Source organism: Cavia porcellus, unplaced genomic scaffold, assembly GCF_034190915.1.
Source record: "Cavia porcellus strain 051 isolate PalLab524CR breed Dunkin Hartley unplaced genomic scaffold, mCavPor4.1 scaffold_16, whole genome shotgun sequence".
NCBI classification, from domain to species: domain Eukaryota; kingdom Metazoa; phylum Chordata; class Mammalia; order Rodentia; family Caviidae; genus Cavia; species Cavia porcellus.
Window position 1 is genome coordinate 10,510,838 of NW_026947499.1, and position 23,253 is coordinate 10,534,090.

The 23,253-nt window shown below is 52.1% G+C and overlaps 1 protein-coding gene across 3 annotated transcripts in view; it reads left to right on the forward strand.

Moving 5' to 3' along the window:
* Rph3a (rabphilin 3A) overlaps positions 1-23,253 on the forward strand; it is an 88,074-nt gene that overhangs the window by 49,564 nt on the left and 15,257 nt on the right. For all 3 annotated transcript variants that reach the window (XM_063225675.1, XM_063225676.1, XM_003462951.5), the window contains 6 exons: positions 13,812-13,941; positions 15,431-15,517; positions 16,763-16,928; positions 18,236-18,274; positions 18,375-18,527; positions 22,760-22,846. In XM_063225675.1, the coding sequence (XP_063081745.1) occupies positions 13,812-13,941; positions 15,431-15,517; positions 16,763-16,928; positions 18,236-18,274; positions 18,375-18,527; positions 22,760-22,846 (662 nt within the window). The remainder of the gene's footprint in view (positions 1-13,811; positions 13,942-15,430; positions 15,518-16,762; positions 16,929-18,235; positions 18,275-18,374; positions 18,528-22,759; positions 22,847-23,253) is intronic.

A 23,253-nucleotide genomic window follows, 5' to 3' on the forward strand; every position in this document is an offset into this window, starting at 1 on the left:
AGATCCGTAGGAGAAGAGAGTGACTTTTCCAGATGCCGCAGCTGCCAGAGCGAGCGTCGAGAAATTCCTGCTGAATGCTGATGCTTGTTGAGTGAACCGTGACCTCAGTCAACTGTCACAGTGCCACTTTCACCTTGAAGCCTCCCTGACCTCACCCCAAGCAGACCTGTTCCTTCCTCCCCACCACTGTGACACTTATTCCCTGCCATCTTCCGTGCCAGATTCTCCTGACTCTGTTTTCTGTGACTGGAAGGGACAGACAGAGGGATAGATGGAGCTGCACTTAATGAAAGTGACCTTGTCCCCCAGCACCGGGGCATCCAGTCTCTCCCCAGTGCCTTCTGTGCTGCTTGTGGGCTGTGCCCAGTTGGCCAAATGACTTCCCTCTGTGTGCCGCAGTTTCCCCATCTGTGCAGGGGAGGAGATTCTCACGAGTGTTGATGGCTTAAGGAAAACGTGCATGGAGGGTGCTGGACTCAGTCACTGGCACATTAAGTACCCACAACAATAGCAATGACAATGACTTAGTGAGCTTATGGGGACTCAGTGCCCTGCTCAGCGTTGACTCTGTCAGCCCAGTGGGCTCTCTCTGTCTTTCCTCTTGGTCCCTCATCTTCCTGAGCCAGGGTGACCTCGCTCCAAAGTGCTGAGGCTCAGGCAGGAATCTGCTTGCCAATCCCTCTGGGAGAGATCAGGATCTGTGGCTCCCCGGGGTGACAGTCATAAACAACAGTGAGAATTGGTGAGTTTGATGTGCATGCCCATGGCGTGCCTCCCTGTCCAATGCCTCACACTGGAGCAGCTCAGTCACATTAGGACAGAGTCCTGAGGACCCCGAGCTGGAACCTTGGGCTGTCCCCTGCTCATAGCAGATGGCCCAGGCTTGGCTTCAGAGAGTGCCGAGTGTAATAAATCCAGTGGCCTGATATCCCCTCCCCTCACGGCAATTAGGGTGGGAGGAAAGGCCAGCAGGGTGGTTCAGGAACTGATGGTGCGTGTGAGTGAGTGAAAGAAAGAGGAAAAGACAGACAGACAGACAGACAGGCAGCGACAGAGGGGCAACCTGGCACCCCTCTCCCACTCTGCTGCATCTAAAGTGCCACTGTGAGATCACAGCCAAGCGCTACTTCTCAGGGCAGCTGCTCCTGCCGTCACATCAGGTGGAGGATCCCGGAGTGGCAGGAACCAGCACAAAAATCCATCACACCTGGGCGAGCAGGGCTCCCATGCCCGCCGCGTCCAGCCCATGTCCAGCCCACCTCTTGGTGCACGGCTGATTCGTTCATCAAGACATTGCAGCAATATGAGCTCCGAAGCACAAAAGCAGTTGCCTTAGTGTTTGTGAGTCCAACCTGAGCTCTTCCAGGGAGCTGGACTTTAACAAGCCAGCAGCTGTTAACCCTTGGCTTGGCTCTGGTCCTGCCCTCCAGGAGGAAGTGGATGGGGGCTGGGCCTTTGCAAGAGCAAGCTGGACACGTACATGTGAAGGTGTGTTCTTGCACACAGATTCTGATCAGACACGTATTTCACATCTGTGTGTGCACAGTCTTAAGTACAGACATGTGCCCTAGATGTGCCCAGGGGCATACAGGTGCATATGTGGATGCAGGTGCCGTGTGCATGCGTGTGTGTGTGTGTGTGTGTGTGTGGCGTGTGAGTCCTATGCGTTTCTAGTCACTGCAGCCCCTTGAAAAGCTGTAGAAGGACCGATTTCACAGGCAGGTTACAGCTCCCTGGTTACACAGAAACATGTGGCATCAGGGAATGATGAAAGCCATGGATTCCTACAAGAAATGTGCAGAGCCACTGCTGAGAGGGTACCGTGTTCCAGGCATTCTAGGAGCACAGTTTCCTTTTAGAAGCACAGTTTTATTTTATCTGTGCAGCAGCAACTGATATGGGCAGAAAAATGAGGACTCCAAAAATTAAAAAAGAAGCGCTTTATTAGCTGAGCTCAGCTGAGCTGAGCGACACTGTCCCCGAAGGCAGTCAAGGAGGTGTGCCTCCAGCCAGGGGCTGCGGGGAGTTATAAAGTAGCAAGCCACAAGGGGAGGGGTCGAGGTCTTAGGGTCAGTTTGTCAACATAGAAGGTAATTTGGTTTAGTTTTACAGGAGCCAGGAAGGCAGGGAGGGGTTCCATGGTGGGTATGTTACAAGGTTGCAACTTAACTGGCAATTACACAAGTTTTACAGGAAGAAAACAAGTTATAATAAGTACAGCACATTTGGGGTTTTTGAGCTTATAACATTCCCCACTGCTTTTGGTCATTGAGTCAAATCTTTGACTCTGTTGCATAATCATGTATAGATAACTGGTTATATCCTTCTTGCCTAAGTATAAACATTTTAACAGCTTGAAATATGTCCTAGATGTGATTCAAGAGGCACTTTATAATACATGGCCCAATGCTTATGGCAGGTAAGCAGAGGATAATTGGTCCTATCAGAGCTCAGAGCAAGGTGGTCAGCCGGGGGACAGTGAGAACAAGTTTTGAAACCAATTCTGGTCAGTTTGTCACTGCTGCTCTCACTCATGGAGTCTCTTTTCTAAGCTTGTTTGTTATCTCGTATGACTGCAGAGTGATTGGCGTAGGAACAGCAAGCCTCTCCTAAGGCTACGCACAAACCACCTTCTTTCATGACTAACAGGTCCAGGCCCCGATGGTTTTGGAGAACCATTTCTGCCAGAAACCCGAGGGATTCTTCCAATTTGGATCCAGAATGTTCCAGTGTTGCCAAATCTTTGTCTGTTAGGGCACTTAGTTCTCTGTAGTTTTGGTCACCAATTATTAAGCTTGTAGCTTCCAATGCTGTGGCTCCAGAGAGACCTAGTCTCACCAAAATCGGTATTAACAAGGTCTGCTGGAACTGTCCTAAAGAGGTCAGATTCTAAATTTAAGTGTTCTCTTCCATTAGTACCAGTAAGCTGGGGGAAATACAAGAGCAAGAATATATAGCTCAGTATGTCTAGTAAATATACCAAGCATGACACAAGGAGTTAGACCTGAAGTACCTGAAGCAAACCAGGATCCTGTAGGGGCTGCCAGGTGCTGACTCAGTGCATAAGAGACATTAGTTATTACAATAGAATCAGAGCATAAGTTTGCATCGGGGCTGGAGTCACGGTTATAGGCAGCAGATCTGACAAGTTTTATTACCTTCAACATTTTCTAAGGTAAGGTTGGATTATGGCTAGCTAACAAAGCAAGCTGTATATGACAAGCAAAGAGGATTGTCAAGAGCATTTTGGTAATTTAAGTTTAAGGGGGTTCTCAGTCTGTGTGACAGTCCACTTACCTGTTTCCTGGGTGGGATAGCCTTGATGTGAGAATGATGTATCCAGGTGGATTTTCCTGCTACTTTGACAGCCGTAGGGATGCCGAGGATGATGGTGTACGGTCCAGTCCAGCGAGGTTCAAAAAAGAGTTGCAGAAACGATGCTTAAGCAGCACTTATCTCCTGGATTAGCAACAAGTGGAGTTTCTGGTGTGGGCAGAGATTTGGCTTGCTGGTCTCAGAAGAGTTAGTGGATGGAGGTCAGCACAGGCTGAAGAGCCTGCAGGGACTTAATCAAGCTGTGGTTAGCAGTCTCTGCCAAATGAGTACTATCAAGGCAGGGGATGAGGGGTGGTGGTCTCCAACAGACTGCCCCTAAAGGGGTTATTCCATTTATATATGGAGTACAATGCACGCGGAAGAGGGAAAAAGGAAGGAGACTAAAATCACCAGACTAAAATCAATTTGCTGAGCGTCTCTTTTAGAGTTCGGTCCATCTCTTCAACTTGACCTGAACCTTGGGGTGGTAGGCACGGTGAAATTTCCAATCAGTCTGTAATAACTGAGAACTTTATTAGCGATGGAAGCTATGAAAGCCGGGCCATGGCTGGGTCCCATAGATAAGGGAAGCCAAATCCAGGAATTATTTCATATAAAAGCTTTTTGACAACAATTGAGGCCGATTCGGTTTTCGTTGGATATCCCTCAGACGACCAGTGAAGGTGTCTCCCAGAACCAGTAAATACTTATGTCCATGTATTCCTGGTTTCCCCATGTCTGTGAAATCAGTTTCCCAGTGTTCTCCTGGAAAAGTTCCCCAATACCGAATTTCCTCTGAGACAGTGGTGGCTTTGGTATTTACTTGTGAACACTGTGGGCATCTTTAACTGACTTCCTTTGCTGATTGTGTCAGCTTAGGAATGAAGTGCCTGTTCTAAAGCAACTCAGCCAGTTTTGAGCCTCCTAGGTGTGGGGCCTGGTGGATTTGAAGGATCAAGTCTCTTCCTAAGGCAGCGGGTATTAGAATTTGTCTGTCTGGCAATTGGAACCAATTTTCGGGGGCTCTTGTTTTGCTGTGAGTTGTCTAACTAGCTCCTGATCTGACTTGGAATATACCAACTGGGGCAAACAAGGGGGTGGCAGAACTGGCAGCAAATGGGCCGCAGGCTGCATGGATGACTTTAGAGCTGCCTCTCGAGCACTGCTGGCAGCAGGTGCCTTTCCTATGGAGATTGGATCTTTTCTCGTTTGGTGGCTCCTGCAATGCACCACTGCTATAGATTTGGGGAGCCAGATAGCGCCTAACAAGCCCAGGATAAAGGAGCATTCTTCATCTTTGACCAGTAGAGGTTAGGAGCCCCCTCTTTTGGTGGATTGCCCGATGTACATGAATAGTAGCAAATGCCATATTAATAGCTCGTCTGTTCTCTGGTGCCTCCGGGTCTATAGGTGTATACATACGATGGGCCTCTATGAGGCGCTCAAGGAAAGCCACCGGAGACTCAGAAGCCAGCTGTCTTACCTAGTTACTTTTGATAGATTAGTGGGCTTCCTGCGGTAGCTCGGAGTCCCATAAGAAGAGTCTGACGGTACCCACTGAAAGCCTCCTTACCTCTGTCTGTGTTTAGGTCCCAGATGGGGCGGGTCAAAGGGAAAACAGCATCGGGCCTCTTTAGATCTGAAGTGGGCTCCCCGTTAGTGTCGAGGACAGATCAGCGCACCCAAGTGCGGATTTGCTTGCATTCCTCAGATTCAAAGAGAGTCTGCAAAAGCTGCTGACGGTCATCCCAAATCGGCTGAGTGAGAGCACCAAATCCTCACCTCTAGACCACTTGATCAGGCTGCATGGTGAGGGGTTCTGAAAATGACTTGACGGACCTGTTGAGAGACTTGTAAGTTAAAAGTTCCCTGTGAAGGCCACCCAACACCAAAGGAAGGCCATTCGAGTTCACAGAAAGGTCTCAGCCTTTTAGGGTAGACAGGATCTCCATATCCGGCATCTCGATCCCTGAAATCCTTAAAATGATTAAGAGCAAACTGCAAGGGTGACACTGGGGAGGAAGCTGTCTGGCCCGTATAGTAGACACACGAGACAAGGGGTGCAGAGGAGCAAACAAGGACAAGATGGCAGAGGCCTGCCACAGAGATAAAGAATCACCCACAGGGCTTTGGAGACTGGACAGGTCCTCCATTTTGCAACCAGAACCTGGTTAAAATTACCAGGTGGCCACTCTCCTGGTTGTTGATTGCAGACCTGCCCTAGGGATTTTAAAATAACCAGTTTTTGCTAGCTGCAATCTAGCCTAGGGAAGAGCATGCTTTTCTTTTTTAAAAAAAATTTTATTTAAAGGAGAAAAAAACAAAACAGTATAAGGGTAAAAGTAATACAGAATTTCAAAAAAAAAAAAAAACCAGTAAGAAATCACTAGTTAATAGATTACATATTGTCATCCTAGAAATAGTTGTTCAAGTTACAGGATTAAAGCATACAAAGTGGCCATTCAAACAGCGAGACTGCAAACAGTTGTGTTCAGTGATCCAACAAAAACTTAGTAACATGGTCATTTATCTTACACACCTAAACACACTTGAAGTTTTATCCTTTAGAGTACTTTTTTTTCCCCTCTCTTTTTTACAACACATTTACACATTTTGGGTTTTATTACTCCCATAGTTCTTATTACTTTTTTTTGGAAGAGAATAAAACCAAATATGACACAAATAGCCCCACAAAAATCATCTAATTTAGTTAACTCGAGTTAATCAACTGATATAAAAAAATCTCTAGGAGGCGGTCTACATATTAGGTCCGCTTAAATTGCAGGAATTCTCAGTAATGGATGAATCAGGGGCAGAACAAGAAGATGAAGATATAGGAGAGCGAAGACTAGGTTTTGGTGACTTCTCGCCCAATGGGAGAAGCTGAAAACTTGACTCTCCAACTCATAGAAAGGAGAAAATTGCAGAGTCAAATGAAAGTAATAAGTACTTGCCAGTAGAAGGAAGCTGTGTTCAGAAAGATCCTGACGTCATCTGAAAAGTAGGAGCCTGGGTGGGGGGGGGGGTGTAAATCCTGTAAAAGGCGGGATCCCGGCCGAGCTCCTGAATGAAATGGGCAGAAAAATGACGGACTCCAAAAATGAAAAAAGAAGCACCTTATTAGCTGAGCTCAGTGGCGACACTGTCCCAGAAAAGCAGCCAGGGAAGTGTGCAGGGAGCCAGGGGCTGCAGGGAGTTATAAAGTAGCAAGCCGCAGGCCAGGGGTCAGGGTCTTAGGATCAGTTTGTCCCCATAATATTAGCAACCAGGGAGGCGGAACAAGCAGTTACTGTAACCAGAGAGGCAGGGAGGGGTTACAAGGTGGGTATGTTACAAGCTTAACTGGCAACTACACAAGTTTTAGGGAAGAGAACAAGTTATAATAAGTACAGTACATTTTGGGCAATAATCGTAGGAGGCAAGGCCTTGGTGTCTCCTAACTTACAGGTGAAGCAAAGGAGGCTCAGGAAAGTGAAGCAGCTGTCCTGGGGTCACAGAGCTAGGAGGAGGCCACACCCACATATGGCGACAGGAGGGTTCAGTCCTGGATTGGTGTCCCGAGCCCTGCCTGCTGCTTCGTACTTCTGCTCTTGGCAAATGTGTGTGTGCAGGTGTGTGTGCAGATACGTGTGCAGGTGTCAGTGTGAGTGTGCAGGTGTATGTAGGTATGTGTATATAGGTGTGAATGTATGCAAGTTAGTGTGTGTATGAGTGGATGGATGAAGGTGTGTAAGTATGCACACGTGTGTAGATTTGCAGGGGTATCTGCAGGGGCGCGTGTCACCTGCTTGTAAGTAGGGACTTATACTCACTTGGGGTTGCCCATAAGCACCTGGAAGAGGTGATCAGAAGTTCACGGAATCCAAAGCTCAGCTGGTCTGACCTCCACAGCCAGGTGGGCAAGGATTGGTCACGCTGGACTCTGGAGAGGGGACGGAAGCCAAAGTGGAGCCAGCTGGAAATAGAACTTGGCAGGGTACAAGGCAGGAACTGTGCATGGTGCGCTGAGCAGTGCTCCCCCAGACGTCCACGCCGCGTCCCTAGAATGCGTGTTTGTGTTACCTCCCATGGCAAAAGGGCGCATGCAGATGTGATTTGGACTCTTGAGGTGGTGAGTTAACCTGGCTTTCCAGGTGGATGCAGTGCCATCACAGGGCCCTTACAAGAGGGAGGTGAGAGGCTCAGGGTCACAGACAGCTGGGGAGATGCCTCACTGATGGCTTCAAAGCGGAGGAAGTAGCCGTGAACCAAGGAATACCGACAGCAGCTAGAGGATGCAAGCGGCATGGAAACAGGTCTTCTAGGCACGGCCCAGAGACCCGCCCCCTTCCACCCGGAACTCTCGCTGCTCTGAGCCTCGGTCTCCATTCAGATGTCCCCGCAGCATCTCCAAATGGGAGAAGTGCAGTCTCCTCCCCTCTAATACCTTTAACTCCATCCTGTCCCTCTGAAACTCCAGGTGCCCCCAAGCCCCGCCTCTTGCCACCCAGCCTACACGCCACACGGATCTATTTCTCTAGTCCTTGGTGCGTGTTGTCCCTGCCCTTCTTCCAGGGCCATCCTGGATGCCCCTGTCACTCCACTGCGCTGTCTCCTAACTGCCCATTCCAGCCCCACAGGGTGGCATCTGAGTCCCTCTCCAGAGTGCCAGCTTCTGGCTCCCTGGCACATGGCAGGGGCCCCACATCTACGTGCCAGGAGCATGACCAGCCTGTCTACCTCCTTTTGGAAGCTGCATCAGACCAGCTGGGAGTCCAGATGTCACTCATGGGTGGCCAGAGGAGGGCGTGTGTTTCTTTCTGGTGTCTCTGGAAACACCTGGGGCGAGCGAGAGCCACCCAGCTGCCTTCTCTGAGTCATCCACACTCAGCCTGGGGAGAGATGTTTCCTGGATGCGGGCGGGCATCATAAAGTAAATGGGGCATGGGAAGACATAACCAGGGAGTGACAGCCACTTACAGTGTCCAGCTAATTGGGCACCTGCTGGGGGGATAGGTGGAGACCTCCAACAGACAAATAATAGTAGGGTGCTGGTGGGAAGTGTCCTGTTAGTCACAGAGGGACCCCTGAGGGTCAAACAAAAGTGGGGGGTGCCTTGATGTTTCAGCCCTGGGATCTGAGTGCACCCACCCGCCCCTGCTACCTGGAGGAAACTCAGGACGCAGCCGTCCTGACCCCTCAGAGCAGTCAGCGAACAGAAAGGGGGCTCATTCAAGGTCAGTCATTCACTGAGAAACCCATGCCTTTGAATCCGTGGACTGCATAGCGCTGTCTTCAAAAATGCACTTTCTTCTCTAATCCAGGCAATAACGTGTTCACTGTAAGAAAGTAAAGAGGAGCTCAGTTAATTGGATGCTTAATGGGGAGGGGGATTGAAGGAGGACATGAAAGTTACCCAGGATCACACCACTTGGTGACAATCGCTGTGCATAGCTTGATGTTTCCTTTCTGATTGTTCTTCGAGCACTCACTAAAGGTACCCAGAAGAACACGTTCCACCCACAAGCCTACCCCCTGCCTGCAGTCCTGCCTCCGGAGGGTTTAGATTTCCCCAGTCAGCATAAGAAATGGAAATACATTTTCCCGTGCAATTTGCCTCACGACTTTGCTTATTGCAATAATTCTCCAGGTATCGACACCAATTCATGGGCTGCAGAGCCAGACAGGGAGCCCTTTTAAAACGCAGGTTCCTGGGCACCACTGCAACCCCATGGAATCATCCTATGGATGTTGGGCTCTGCCCCCGGTGATCCAGATGTGCCATGAATTTGAGGATCATTCGCCCCCACAGGGCTCTTAGCAGGACTGCATGCTTACATGCAGCATCCGGGCTTAACCAGCTCATGCCTGAGAGGACTGAGTCACGATCCTGGCACTGATGTTTTCTTTAATGCTGGGCGAGTGGAATGTGCTCTCCTGTGCACATGGATGGCTCTTCTGCCCACGCTGATAAAAGCAAACATTTCTTTTTAGGGTAACAAAGCTGAAATGTTTGATCCACTTGTAACCCAGCAGCTCCCATGACAGAGCGTGAATTTAGCTTCCTGCCGAGCTTTACTTGTGAGTTTCAAATCTGTGGCTGTTGGGCCCCTCAGTCTTCTGTCCCTGGCTTTTAGGGGTACGGAGGGCAAGAAACTTCCCGCTCACTTCCCATCTTTTGTGCAAAAGGAAGAGACCCAAGCACACCCACATCCGTCCTCTTTATGAGTCCCTCCCGAATTCCCGGATCCCAGGAGCCTGAGCAGGGACACCTGACTAAGGAGGGGCCATCACCAACTTCCTATGAGGGAAAAACTACAGCTGCTACCAGTGTTTGTTTAATTTTCAGTGAAAATTACTGTATTTTGTAAAAGGCAATACTACTACTAAAAGCAGAATGCTGTGCGTCAGATGATGTCTTGTCTCTAAAGACTCTGGGTATAGGAGAGCCATGCTAACCTGGTAAAAGCGAGCTATCTCATGGCAAATTTGGGGCATAAGGTTGGGGGCAATCTGTGAGCTATGCTGGGGTAAATGCTGCCCGCTGCAAGTGCCACCAGCAAGGGCTCCTGGGACAAATGAAATCTGCTGGACTTGCGTGTGGCTTGCAGCATTTGAGGGGGCTGAAGACAGCGCCCTGCCCACGCGTGTTAATGGAAACTTTCGGATGGAGTCCGGAGAGACGGGCGTGGTGGTCGGAGGCTGCAGTGGGGCTTCGCAGGTGGTGGGCGGTTCTCTGGCCTGCACTGTCCTAGAAGAGGCGGGTCACCCTTGTGTCCCTAACAGAGCGCACTGCAGCTTAGCCTCGCCCTCTCTAAGCCTTGAGAGCTCAGTGACAGGGCGGTGGATTTTCACGGTCGGAGGAGAGGACTGTGTGCAAAGTGTTCTCCGCACTTCTGCCCACTTCCTCTCAAGCCCGCCCTGGCTTCCCAGGGTATGTCTCAGGGTATTTTTTAATCCTCTGGCATCAAAAGCATCTTGCAGTTTATCTGCAGACTATTTTTAAACCCCGGAAACAACTTTGCAGAGAGAATCTAATCTAGCAGCCCAAACAAACAGAAGGGGATGTGGGTGTTCGGGGTGACCCAGGCCTCCACAATGCAGAGGCCGGGCCAGCCCTAGGGAGGCCAGCGGTGCCAAGGAGTACAATTTGACAACCGCTGATGTAACCCAGAACTCCCGTTTTCTAGCTAAAGAAGCAGAAGAGGTGAAAATTGAGATTTTTGGCTTAGTTTTGAGAGTTCTCTGGGAAGCCCAATGATGTGGGAAGTTACTGAGCTTTTTTCTTTTCTTTTTCCTTCCTTTCCTCTTTCTTTCTTGATCTCTTAATTTATTTTTCACCGGGAATTAAACCCAGGGCTTTCACACCAAGCTGCATTCTCAGTTCTTTTTTTCTTTTTCTTTTGAGACAAGGTCTTGCTAAGTTGTCCAGGTGGGGTTTGAACTAGCAGCTCTCCAGCCTCAGCCTCCCGGGCTGCGGGGACTGCAGGCGGGCCCCACGATGCCCAGCAACGGTTAGGTTTCTTGCCCCTGCTGCAGGGGACAAACCCAGCTGAGATGGCTGTGTGTGTGCTGTCTCGTCAGCTCACGCCAGTGATTGAGGGTCCCGGGGCATGAGAAAGGCAGGAGACCCAGCCAGGGCAGAGGCGGGCCTGCTCAGGGATGCCCGTGGTGCCACCCGGCACACGGCAGGCTGGGGGAGCGATAAGAACAAGAACTCCAGAGCCACCGCTCGGCTGCCTTTTGATTTTCACTGCTTCTTAGCTGTGTGACTTAGGCAGTCACTTAACCTCTCTGTGCTTCCGTTGACTCTTTTAATAAGTGGGGCGCTGTCCATTAAAAACAAGTTGCACGGAACCTGGCACACAGCAGAGCACACCGTGGAGCAGCGGTGTTCCCCCGGTGGCCCCACGGGGCTGACACTGAGCTGCCCAGCGCGGTGAGAGGCTCCAGGCCGATCCAGGCTCAGATCACAGTGCAAAGCCCGGAGGGCGGCTCCTGCGGACCACTTGCCTCTTTTGCACGATGGTCGAGTCAAAGCATCTCAAGATGGGGACAGTCCACGGTCCTTGGCATCTAGTCAAGTTAAGAAAATCCGCTGGTACCTGTGTGCCTGTCACTTAGTAATAAGCTGCTCCCAGCCACCAGCTCCCCGTCACCCTATCATCAGAATGACTTCAGGGGAAGAGCCTGGGAGCGTGGGGGGAAGGAGGAGAACCGGGAGCAGGAGCTGAGCCGCCATCTGCCTGGCTCCTCCCTGCTCTGTCCGATCTGGGTCACAGCGGGGGTGGAAGAGCCAGGCCCCTGGAGGACTCAGCATGAGTAGCAGTGGGCTCTGCCAGGGTCCCTTGGTGGCTGTGATGCCCAAGCCTCCCCCATCAGTTCTCACGAGTGTGGCGTGCTCAGTGGGACCCAGCCCACAGAGGGGTGCATGGGGTGGGGTGCGCTCCATTGGGGTCCACTGGCTGTGGCTGGAATAGGACAGCAAATCTGCTTTAAAGAGAGAGGAAAGGAAGTGACCTTCAACAGGCAGTAAGTGTCACAAACCAGAACAGCAGCACCAACAACAAAGCCCTGAGGCCAGAGCAGGATGCCCTGCAGCTACAAGGGTCACACAGCCCTGCCGCCTGGTTGTGCAGAGAGTCTGGACCAGCAGCACCCCGTGGCATTGTGGGGAGCCTTCAAGAAACACTGCTCCCTCACCCCAATCTGGTGTTTCAGAGTCTGCCCTCTAAGGCGGTCTCTGTGTCGTCTGTGCGCACGTTCCGTGTGACAGGCTCTAATAGCAGCACATGTGAGACTTCGGTTCTCGTCTGGGCTCTGCTGCACCTCAGCTGTCACTTGACGTCCTGTGCCTCACTTTCTTTACCTACAAAGGGGGCCCCGTAGCAGTGCCTGCCTGCAAAGCATGGTGGGTACGTGGGAAGCTGCCTGGTGCCCTGCTCACCCGGGGACCAGTGTAGGAACAAGTGGCTGTTGTTCAGTCGACTGTCATGTTACCTAGGCACGATGACACACACAAGTGGTCCCAGCACTCTGAGAGGCTGAGGCAGGAGGATTCCAAGTCTGAGCCCAACCTGGGATACATAGCAAAACCCTGTCTCAAAACAAAAACAAAATGACCATCATGTACCTGCTGTACACTGAGCTGGCTCTGGACACGTAAGGGACAGGACAGACAAGGTCCCTGCCATAGAGGGACCCGTAGTCCAGAGGGGAGCTGGAGATCACATCACAATCTGAATTATTTAACGTGGGTGATCTGCTTGCTTACAAACGTGACGAGGGCTGTGAGGACACATCAGGTCATTTTTAGTGTAAATAAAATAGGTGGCCAGAGAAGGATTCTCAGAGGAGGTGACACAAGAACTGAATCTCAAGGATGAGAATAGAAGCAGGGAAAGTATAAAAGCATTCACGTGTGTGCACACTCATATACATGTATGACAGAAACAGATCACACACAAATATATGTATGGAGGGTGTCTTCCAGAAACAAGGAACAGAATGTGCAAAAGTCCTGAGGCAGAGAGGAGAATTAGAATGGAAGGAAGACCAGGTAGTCAGAGCAAGGCAAAGCAGGCATCAGGGCACCTGGAGGACATTTTACAACACATATCGATGGGCCTGGGCCTGGAGTTTATGAGTCTTGAGTTTCTTACAAGTTCCCAGGTGACTCTGATGCAGCTGGTCTGGGGACTGCACTTGGAGGCCGCTATGCAGGGCTAAGAGGGAGAAGAGGATCAGGACTGCATCTGGGCCAGAGCACAGAGGGACATGAAAGCCCCATGGGCTGGCAAGCCACCAGATCTTTGTATGGGACCCAGAGTGACACAAAATGTCCCCATGGCTGGGGGTTGGGCACAGATTGTTTAGAAGGACATGGATGGGTGCAGGGCGCCTGCAAAGGCTTACAACAGCCATCTATAAGAAAGACCACAATGGCTGGCTTGAGGGGGGACAGAACTGGACCCTGAAGTTTTAAGAAGTTAGACATAATGGAACTGGGTGATCGGGCTGGGTCCCTGAATGCCATGTGAGGAGAAGATCCAGGAGGACCCACGTTTCAGGCTCGAGCAGCGGGTGGTGGCGGTGCTGTCTTCTGAGCTTGGAGGACAGGTGTCTGGGGTGGGGATGGAGAAGCACCAAGTTGGTGAGCTCAGCCCAATGCAGTGCCCTGCTGTGCCCGAGGGCACAGCCGAGCATAGAGGTCGTGTAGACACGTGGCACAGATCTGGAGCACTACAGCTCGTCCCTCGGGGCTCCGTGAGGTAGGAGGGGCCAGATGGGATTCTTAGTCGGCAGTCACCATGCTGGGTGGACTCTGAGGGGCCCGGATGCTGGGCAGGGCTTTGGTGTCCTGAACTTGAAGAGCACGGGCCCCCTCAGGGGAAGGGTCTGCAGCCACCACGAGAGGTCCAAGGGCAGAGAGCTCAGAGCTTAAGACCGTCAGCATGACCCTGGGGACACAACGGTGGGCCCTGGTCCTGCACAGCCCTCACTGCCATCTATCGCAGGCGCCTGGTGGATCGCCTGGAGAACATGAGGAAGAACGTGGCCGGGGACGGGGTGAACCGCTGCATCCTGTGCGGGGAGCAGCTGGGGATGCTGGGCTCCGCCTGTGTCGTCTGTGAGGACTGCAAGAAGGTACCATCACCCTCCCGCCCCATCCCTGCTCAGCACCATGGTGCCAAGCTGCTGCTTTGGGGTCTGCAAACCCGTGCGGTGTGGAGGGGTGTTGGCGGGACACAGATTCTCTCTAGCTGCTCCCATGCCCATCTGCCTTCTAAGATCACCCTGATCCTGGTTCCTTCCTGGAAGTCATTCTAACTCTTACGTCCCTTGGCACTGACCTCTGTCCAGGGCTGGTGGAGCCTGTCAGTGTCTTGGCTGTGGCTACCAAGTGGATTAGTGACCTCCCCACCACTGGAACAGCACCCAACACCCACAGTGTGAAGCAGGAGAGGTCTTTTTTGTATACATTTTTCAGTGGGTTCAGTCCATGGTCAGCTGTTCCATGGTGGAGGGGCCTGGTGAAGGAAACCTGCTCAACTCAGAGCTGTCAGGAAGCAGAGAGAGAAGAAAGGAGCCAGGGAAGGAGATATACCCACTAAGGGACACCCCTGGTGACCCCTTTCCTCCAGCTGGATTCTACCTCTGCACAGCGCATTCAGCCGTGAACTCATTTAGCTATGAGATTAATAACTCTCATTAGTGGACTAATCCATTGATGACTGTAGCATTCCACTGGCTGAATCTTCTTCCAAAAACCACCTTCATTACTTTTAGGGGACATCTTATGTCCTTTTAGCATTGCCCACTGAGGGGAATGGTACAAGAGAGGGCTGTCTCCAGCTAAGTGCAAACCCCTGGGCTCTGAGAGTGTCCATGCTTGGAGGAGAGGCCGTGAGCTCTCAGAGCCCCCCACCGCCCTGAACTGTGTGTGCTCCCCAGAGCTGGGGCAGAGGTGCCACTGTCTTTGGGTGTGCCAGCAAGGGAAATGCAGGAGCAGCCCAATGGGGACAGTCCCTTGGCTTGTCCTGCTTCGTTTAGCATTTAGAATGGAATCCTGGGGCAAGTGTACCCTTTCTGAAAAACACGTCTGCTGCGCTTGGTCAGACGGTGGGAACGTGCAGCCCATTATGTTTCCCTGTTGGTCCCGACAGCCAGGACTCTCAGCCCCAAATGCAGTGCTCTGCCACATGGTCGTGGCTTGTACCCAGATAGCTTTGTCCGCCGGGCAGAGTTGGGCTTCTTGTCATGGTCATGGTCAAGGTTGTCTTGGATCCTTTTGGGAAAGAAAGAGGGAAATGATTTAAAAAATGGGTACGTGGTCTTCCCTCTTAAAATTGACATCTGTGCCCTCCTCTGTGTGTTTGCTGGGAACTCAGGTCCCACAGGGACTCGGCGAATCCCTTCATCCGTGCTTGGGAAGGACTCGAGTTCTTGTTATTGGAAATGAGGATCAGATCGGAGCTGTACCCTAGCTTGTTCCCAGCAGGAAGGGTGAGGAGGGAAGGAGAGTTCTAGTCCTTCCCATCCACCAAGAGATCCCGGGCCTCCACTGCCACTCCCCAGACCTCCCCAACGCCCCCCATCCTCCCTAAGTGTGCCTTGGGCTGTGCTTTGTCCCCAGAATGTCTGCACCAAGTGTGGGGTGGACACGTCCAACAACCGCCCACACCCTGTGTGGCTCTGCAAAATCTGCCTCGAGCAGAGGGAGGTGAGTGGCCTGGTCCCCTGTCCCTTCCCAGCTTGCTTTTTGCCCCTGAAACAGGGTAACATTTGAAGAGCGGAGGGTTTGGGGAAGGTCGTGGGTCAATTTTGTTTTGTTTCTTTTCACCTTGTTTCATTTTTTTTCCAGGCAGGGTCTTGCTATGCAGTCCAGGCTGGCCTTGAATTCACTACGTAGCCCAGGCTGGCCTCGGACGCATGGAGGCCCTCCTGCCTCAGCCTCCTGAGTGCTAGGGTTACAGTGCGCCACCATCCTCGGCAGGCCTGGTGTCTTAAGGGCTCGGTAGGGAAGGTCAGCTAGGACCTGGCAGGATGGCCTCGGTGTTTGGGTGAACCCCTTTGCTTGCCCTCTGCATCTTGACTTGCTCTCTCCTCCTCCGCCCTTCCTCTGTCCTTTGTCCCTGACTATTTCCACGGAACCCTCCCTTTCCCCAGACGTGCTTTCTGTTGCTGATTTGACCCCAGTTTCTGAGTTCCCATCACTCCCCGCTGCGACACCTTCTTGCCTTTGAGGCAGTTTCAATGGCCACAACCTTCTGGGTGTCTGTGAGGGGCTGGCAGGACTCACCCCAGCAGGGTCACTGGGGACTGTCAGGAAGTCTGAGCTGCTCCCACAGGTCAGGGCAGGGTGCCGCCATGTTATCACTGTCTGGCTAGCAGGGACGGAGCCAAAGGCACAAATGCCGTGACTGCAGTCTCCCCCAGGCTGGCAAACTCTCCTGGAGTCAAACAACCCTAAGCTGGAAGCCAAGGGCGTGCACTTACAGCAGCCAGTGCTGCTCAGCTTCCCGGGCACCGCGCTGGGTGGGGAATGGTGCAGATTGGATCTTACAGGTCCACGGGAGATGTTCATCATGCTCTCCTTGGGATGCCACCAGGGTCTTGGGAAAGCTGCCCCTCTACAGCTACTATAGAGCCACCTTTGAGAGACGGAAGACTAAGCTAGGGGTGGTGGCCCACATCTGAAACCTCACACTTTTAGGAGGCTGAGGCAGAAGGCGTTAAGAGTTTGAACTCACTAAGCTGGAGCAGCTGAGTGAGTCCCAATCTCAAAATGAATAATAAAGGAAGTCTGCAGACGTAGCTCAGTGTGAAGGTTGTGGGTTCAAATCCTATTACTACAAAAAGAAGGAAGGCTTCCTTCTGTGGACAGGAAACAAACAAATGGTTGGCTCACGCAGACAGGGGCAATCCTGTTTGGCTGCTGTGTCTTCCACTCCTCTCTCCTCCCCAGGTATGGAAGCGTTCCGGAGCGTGGTTCTTCAAGGGCTTCCCCAAACAGGTCCTCCCCCAGCCCATGCCTATAAAGAAGACCAAACCTCAGCAGCCTGTCACCGAGCCTGCTGGGCTAGAGCAGCCCGCCCCCGAGCCCAAGCACACAGCCCGGGCTCCTGCACGAGGTAGGACCCAGACAGGTTCCTTCTTCAGCACCAAGGACAGGTCCCGGGCAGCTGGGCTACCTGGAGGACGCTTGCAACGCCCGCGTCTACCCAGCTGGTGAACAGTCAGCCTCGGGACTGTGGTCTAGGACTGCTTTGTCCCCTGCGTGCCTACCATAAACCTTTACCGGGAAGGTGGCACAAGAACTTCCAGAAAAGCCAGGTTGCCAAGAAACCTGCCTGTCATCCCTGGTGGAATGCTTAGAAATACGAAAGGAGAAATTAAAGTACAAATTGAAAGAGCCTCCCTCTGCTAAAATACACACCAGGTCCTGCGGGCTGGAGCCTGCTGAGAAAGCCTTCCTGGCCTGCAGGATTTTCTCCATCAGCTGTAAGCAAGCCTGAAACTGGACTAAATTAAAAGTGAAAAATGAATTGAAATGAATTTAGTAAAAGAAAAGTATCACTGCTATTGATGTGATTACTATTATGCAAGCATTATTATTAATTTTTAAAACGATAACTAAGAAAGCAAAAGCAGCAATAAAAAAGGTTTAATTGGATTAGGCCTCTTGGGCTGACCAGATAAAGCCCTTGCAATAACTTCAGTGACCAATAAGCCATCAAATCTGGTCTCAGTGGCAGCTCTGGAGCTGGACACAGATTGTGACCCTGAAGGTTACATTGCTGTGGAGATTCTCAAACCCTAGACATCAGCTGCCCGCGTGACTAGATGCCTGCACTCTGGGAAGCTGCAGCAGGAGAATTACAAGGTCAAGCCCAGTATGAGAAACTTTTAACTTAGTGAGAGGATGTAGCTCAATCTGAAGGTCTTGGGTTCAATCTTCATTACTGGGAAAACAAAAACAGAACTAAGCACCCACTTATGTCTCTCATAAGATGATTTTTTTCAAAGTACTTAGCACATGTGATGCATGGCACCCAGAAGGCATTTAACAAACGCTTTCTTGCTGGTGAGGAGCCAGCAAGCTCCACTCCTTGCAGAGTCGCCAAATTGTCTGCAGACGTGGCGTCCCAGAGGAAAGCTCAGTTTCCACCACTAGAGCGCCCTGTGTCCTGGTCATGCATTACTTCCTCTGTTGCAAAGGGTCATGTTACTCCCTCTCTGCAGTACTGAGCTGTTTGGTTTTTTCAATCTGGGTATGCTCATAGGTGCAAAGGAAATAAAATAAAAATCTAACCACAAGCTAGATTAGGGGGAGATTGGGAGAAGATGTAATTTTTAAAAAGTTTTTAGAAGAGGTAGGTGAGCCCCTTTGGGGGCCTAATAAGCATTCTCCATATTATCCCCCCTCCTCTCTCTCCAGGTGACACGGAGGACAGGAGAGGCCCAGGTCAGAAGCCAGGTGGGTTCTTCTGACCCTGTCTTCCTGAGGCTTTGGAACAGGAGCCCTTCCCCGTTTCCTCCACAGCCTTTCTCTGTTCAATCCGCGCTTCCCCCTGCAGGGCCCGACCCAGCCTCTGCCCCGGGCCGAGGAAGCTACGGGCCACCTGTGCGCAGAGCCTCAGAGGCACGCATGACGCCAGCTGGCCGGGAATCTGAGAGCTGGGACCACGGCCACGGAGGCGGTGCTGCAGATGCCAGCCGGAGCCCGGCAGGTGAGAGCGGTGGCGAATCCAGGTGGGCACCAAGAGAAACAACCGGAATCCAAAGGAACTGAGGGGAACTCAGTATTTATAGAGCACCTACCATACTCTGTGTTCTATGAGAGAAAAAAGATTCGTAAAATTTTGGTTATGTCCTTTTGTTACTCTTAAAAAGAAAGCACATGTTTTACATCCGTTGACCCCAAAAGCTGGGCAGAATGTCCCTTGGCTTTGGACATGCTAAGGATGCCTCCTTCTGGGGGTCCTTCTTCCCTTGGTCTGGCCCCCTAGCAGATGGGCAGGTCAGCATGGCTAGGATGTCACTGACCGGTGCTGTCACTGCCCAGCGCCTCTGGCTCACCCGGGCTGGGATTAGGAGGGAAAGGAGCCCGCTGGCCAGAGGCCTTGGTCCGTGGGCCTTGAAGGTTGGCCGGGAAGCCCGTGTTTATCACCCTGGCCCCGAGCAGCTCCATGGCTCTCACAGTGAGGAGCTGGGTGTGGGGCTCATTCACGTGAGCTGAATGTTCAGTCTCGGGTCTTCTCCTCCTCAATTGTGGTTCCTGACTTACACCTCACTGCCCAGCTGGGCATGGGCCATCTGCTGCCCAGACCCAATGGGGAATGCATGGTTCTCGGAGAGGGAAAGATGAATCTTAGATCGGCAGTAAAACAGAACACATATGGACTGTTTTCAGTGCACCAGACCCTGATATTCAGTTACAATGAGAATGAAACCCCTATTGTCCAACCCCGAAGCCTGTACTTTTGGTTTGATTTTCTCCTTTAGAAATTAAGTTTTTCTTGGCAATGTTTGCGTATTTTTCCAAATTTGCCTTTGAAATTCCTCTTTATGTTTTCCTCTTGGAGCTGTATAGTTTCAGCTCTTGCTTTTGGCTCCTTATCATTTATAGATCTTACTATTTTGATCATGTCTACGTGTGCGACTCAGCAGCCCTCGGTGCACTCACACTGGTGCACGGCCAGCTCGCTGCCATCTCCGGAAGCTTTTCCCCACGCCAAGCAGAAATCCTGTATCTGTGAAGCAGGACACCTACTTCCCTCTTCCCTCCACCCCAGAGTCGCGCCTCTTCTTTCTGTCTCTATGGATTTGACTATGAGAGATGCCACACTTAAATTTAATCATACAATATTTGTATGGCTCAGCTTATCTCAGTGAGCAGAGCATCTTTAAGCTTTATCCGTGTTGTATGTGTGTCCCAATTTCCTCCCTCTTTATGGGTACATAATGCTCCATCGTGTGGCTGTGCGTGTTCCTACCCATCCATCGGTTCATGAGTGTTTCCTGCTTCTCAGCTGCATTAGTGCACACCTGTGAACACGATGTTCAGGTGTCTGGAAGTGTGTCACATGCACACCCTCAGGCAGAGCTGCCCCATCAGATGGCGATTCTGTGTGTGACCTTGTTGATGGTCAACATGCTGTTTTCCACGGTGTCCACGCCACTGTCCCATCAACCATGCATAAGGTTTCCAGTTTCTGTACAACCTCCCCAACAATTGCTATTTTCTTGGGGGTTTTTTGTTTGCTGTTTGCCTTGTTTTTAAATGACAGCCATTCCAGAGGGTGCACAGTGGCCTCATTGTAGTCCTGTAGACTTGGCCTGCTTGTCCTAAGGCCAGTGATGGTGGACATCTTGCCATGTACTTATTGCTTTGATTTTTTTATGTACTGGGACTCTGCACTTTCCAGGCAGGCGCTTGTCCGCTGAGCTGTATCCCGGGGGTATCCCTTGCATACCCCCCGTACGGAAATGTATACTTGAATTCTTGGCCCATTGTTTTAAGCTGCGTTGTCCTTTGTGGCTGAGTCACAGGAGTTCCTCGCACAGTGCCTGGCGATGTGTAACTGCGGACACTTCCGCCCTTCCCGTGAGCTGCTTTCCTGTGTGTTAGTAGAGTCATCTGATGCACAGGACTCTTTGACTCTGACGAGGTCCAATGTATCTACTTTCCCTGTCGCTTCTGGTACCTTTCATGTCACATCTAAGCCAGCACTGCCGTAACAATGTCCTTTTGTCTTCTTCTGAGACCTTTACAGTTTTTGCTGTGATGTTTGGGTCTTTGATCCGCGTGAGCTAATTTTGTATAGCAAAGCCCACCTTCTAGTCTCCATGATCTTACCTCCTGAGGGGACAGACCCCCGGGACATCCCTGAGCTCGACCTGGGCCTCCTGTCCCTCAGGAGCCCTGAAAATGTCCCCCTTCTACCTGCTCCCCGCTGCACCTCGACCTGACCCACTGTCCCTTCTTCTGAGTCCCCAGAGCCACAAGACTCAGCCTGAGGCAGCGCTTACCACTGTCCGGAGCACTGAGGCCACCGTCTCCCTCCCCCGTCCAGTACCAGCCAGGGGCGTCTCTCATTCATTCCCTTGGTTTCTACCATTTATGGAGCACCTGCTACAATCTTAGCTCTCCCCCTCATTTTCCAGCCTATGCTGATTCCTGGTTGCTTATGCATTCTCAAAGATTTGTTGATTTGAATGGATATCTCCTTTGTTTTTGTTTTTATCTGAGACAAGCTCTCACTATGTAGTTCCAGCCGACCTCGAACTCACTATGGAGCCCAGGCTGGCCTCAGGCTCACAGTGATCCTCCTGCCTCAGCCTCCCGAGGGTTTATAGGTGTGCCCTACCGTGCTCAGCTCAAATAGTTTTGTTGTTGTTGTTGGGGGGGTTGGTTGTACTGGGGATTGAACCCATGGCCTCACATACACCATGGACCTACACCGCAGCCCACGAATGACTAAAAACAGCAGCTCAAATGCACTGAGCACCTACTCTGAAAGCATGGGGTTAAAGCCTTTGCATGTAGGTTCTCTAAAGGCAGTTACAGTCCTCTCATTCTCCTTTTTTGTGAGGTGTCCTGGGATCGAACTCACACCCTCATGTTTACCAGGCAGGCACTTGAGCCCCATCTCCCTTAATACATAAAGCAAAGCGGGGGACATGCCCAAGGCCATGGAAGTCATGGCCTGGCTGGTGTTTGAACCCAGGCAGTTCACATGCAGAGCCCAGCTGGAGGGCTGAGAGCAGCTCAGCAGGGAACACTCTCAGGGAGACCCCTTTGTGCCAGGCTTAGTCCTGGAGTCCCAGCGCCCACACTCACAGTGTGGAAAACCTGTGAGCCATTTTCTGATGGGAGCTTGGCCATCCACTGCTTACATGCCCTCTGTCGTGGGGAACTCACTACCTCACAAAGCGGCCCATTCTATGTCCATGGGCTCCAGGAGCTGTTGGCACATTGCTCATTCAACAAGTATCCAACACCCCCTGAATCCCAAGCCACCAACCAGCCATGGTCCCAGACCTTAGGAGCTCACGGTCCCGTGTCAGGAAAAGCTAAGAACCTAGAAATGACAGCAGGCAGCACAACCACCATAACCTAACAGACGCCGATGACAAGGACAGCAGGGACAATGGCAGCTCAAGCCTGGATCCTAGCAGTGGCCCTCACCAGCTACGAGATGTTGGGGGAACTCCTTCACCATCCGTGCTGCTCCTGACCTGAGGAACAGGGCTCTGAGGGCGCCGGGCTCCGGAGTCACCAGGGCAGAGACAGCCCGAGTTCTCCCATAGGAGGTCCCAGGCACAGGGTGGGCACTCCATGCCTGCAAACTCCTTCCTGTGAAAGGCAGGCAGATCTGTCACCCTGAAGAGGCCCCTGAGGTTCAGAGAGGGCAAGTGAGCAGCCCAGGTGGCACAGCTTACAGAGGAGGCGGCCAGGATGCAGAGCCAGCCCATGGGCAGGCGGCCCGGTGGAGCTCTCCTGTAAGGATATCAAGTGTCGAAGCTGCTGTGTGTTGGGTGTGCAGAACACAGTGACCACTGCGTTGCACAGCTGTGTCTTCTCCTCAGCCCTCTGGGCAGGTGCTATTATCCCCACATGACAGATGGAAAAACTGAGGCCCGGGGGAGTAGGTCTTTGGTGCAGTCACACAGGTGGGAGGAGGTAGGATCGCAGAGTTTTTAGCAAGCATTTGGTGACTGGGATTCGCCTGTGGAGCCCGAGTATTAAAAAGAGACAAAAAAATTTTTTAAAAAAAGGACAAGAGACAGGTGTGATGGTGCAGACCTGTAGTCCCTGCTACCCTGGAGGCAGAGGCAGGAGGGTCTCAAGTCTGACAGCAGCCTGGATAACAAAAGTCCAGCGCAGCCCAGAGCGCGGGAGTGCTGGTGCGCTGTGCAGCGTGACTCACGGCCGCTGTTTGCTGTCTTTGCAACGCAGGTTTGAGACGCACCAACTCGGTCCAGGCCTCCCGCCCTGCGGCGGCCTCGGGGCCCAGCCCAGCACCTCCTCAACCAGGGCCACCAGGTACCTGCCCTACCCACCAGTGTGTCCCCGAGGGTGTCCCCAAGGGTGTCCCCAATCCCTCTGAGTCACCTTTCACCCTGAAGAGCTCCTGGACCTTGAGCAAAGCTGGATCTTAAGCTTTGCAGAGGCTCTGGGATGAGACACTGGGCCTTAGAGCTGGACCTGTGGGGGGCGGGGCAAGAGGGGGAGGGGTGGGGAGGGGCATCCTGTCCTGGGCAGGAGGGAGGAGCGCCCCACTCAGGGTCCCCACCTCCAGTGTCCCCAGGGGACTTGCAGGTGCAGGCAGGGTCCACAGGGGCAGGGGTGAACCGTGTCTTTCTGAGCCCGGTCCCCACTGGTGTGGTCCCCGCACCCCAGGTGACCTCCTCATGGCTCCCTGGGTCCTGCCCACCCCCATGATGGGAGTG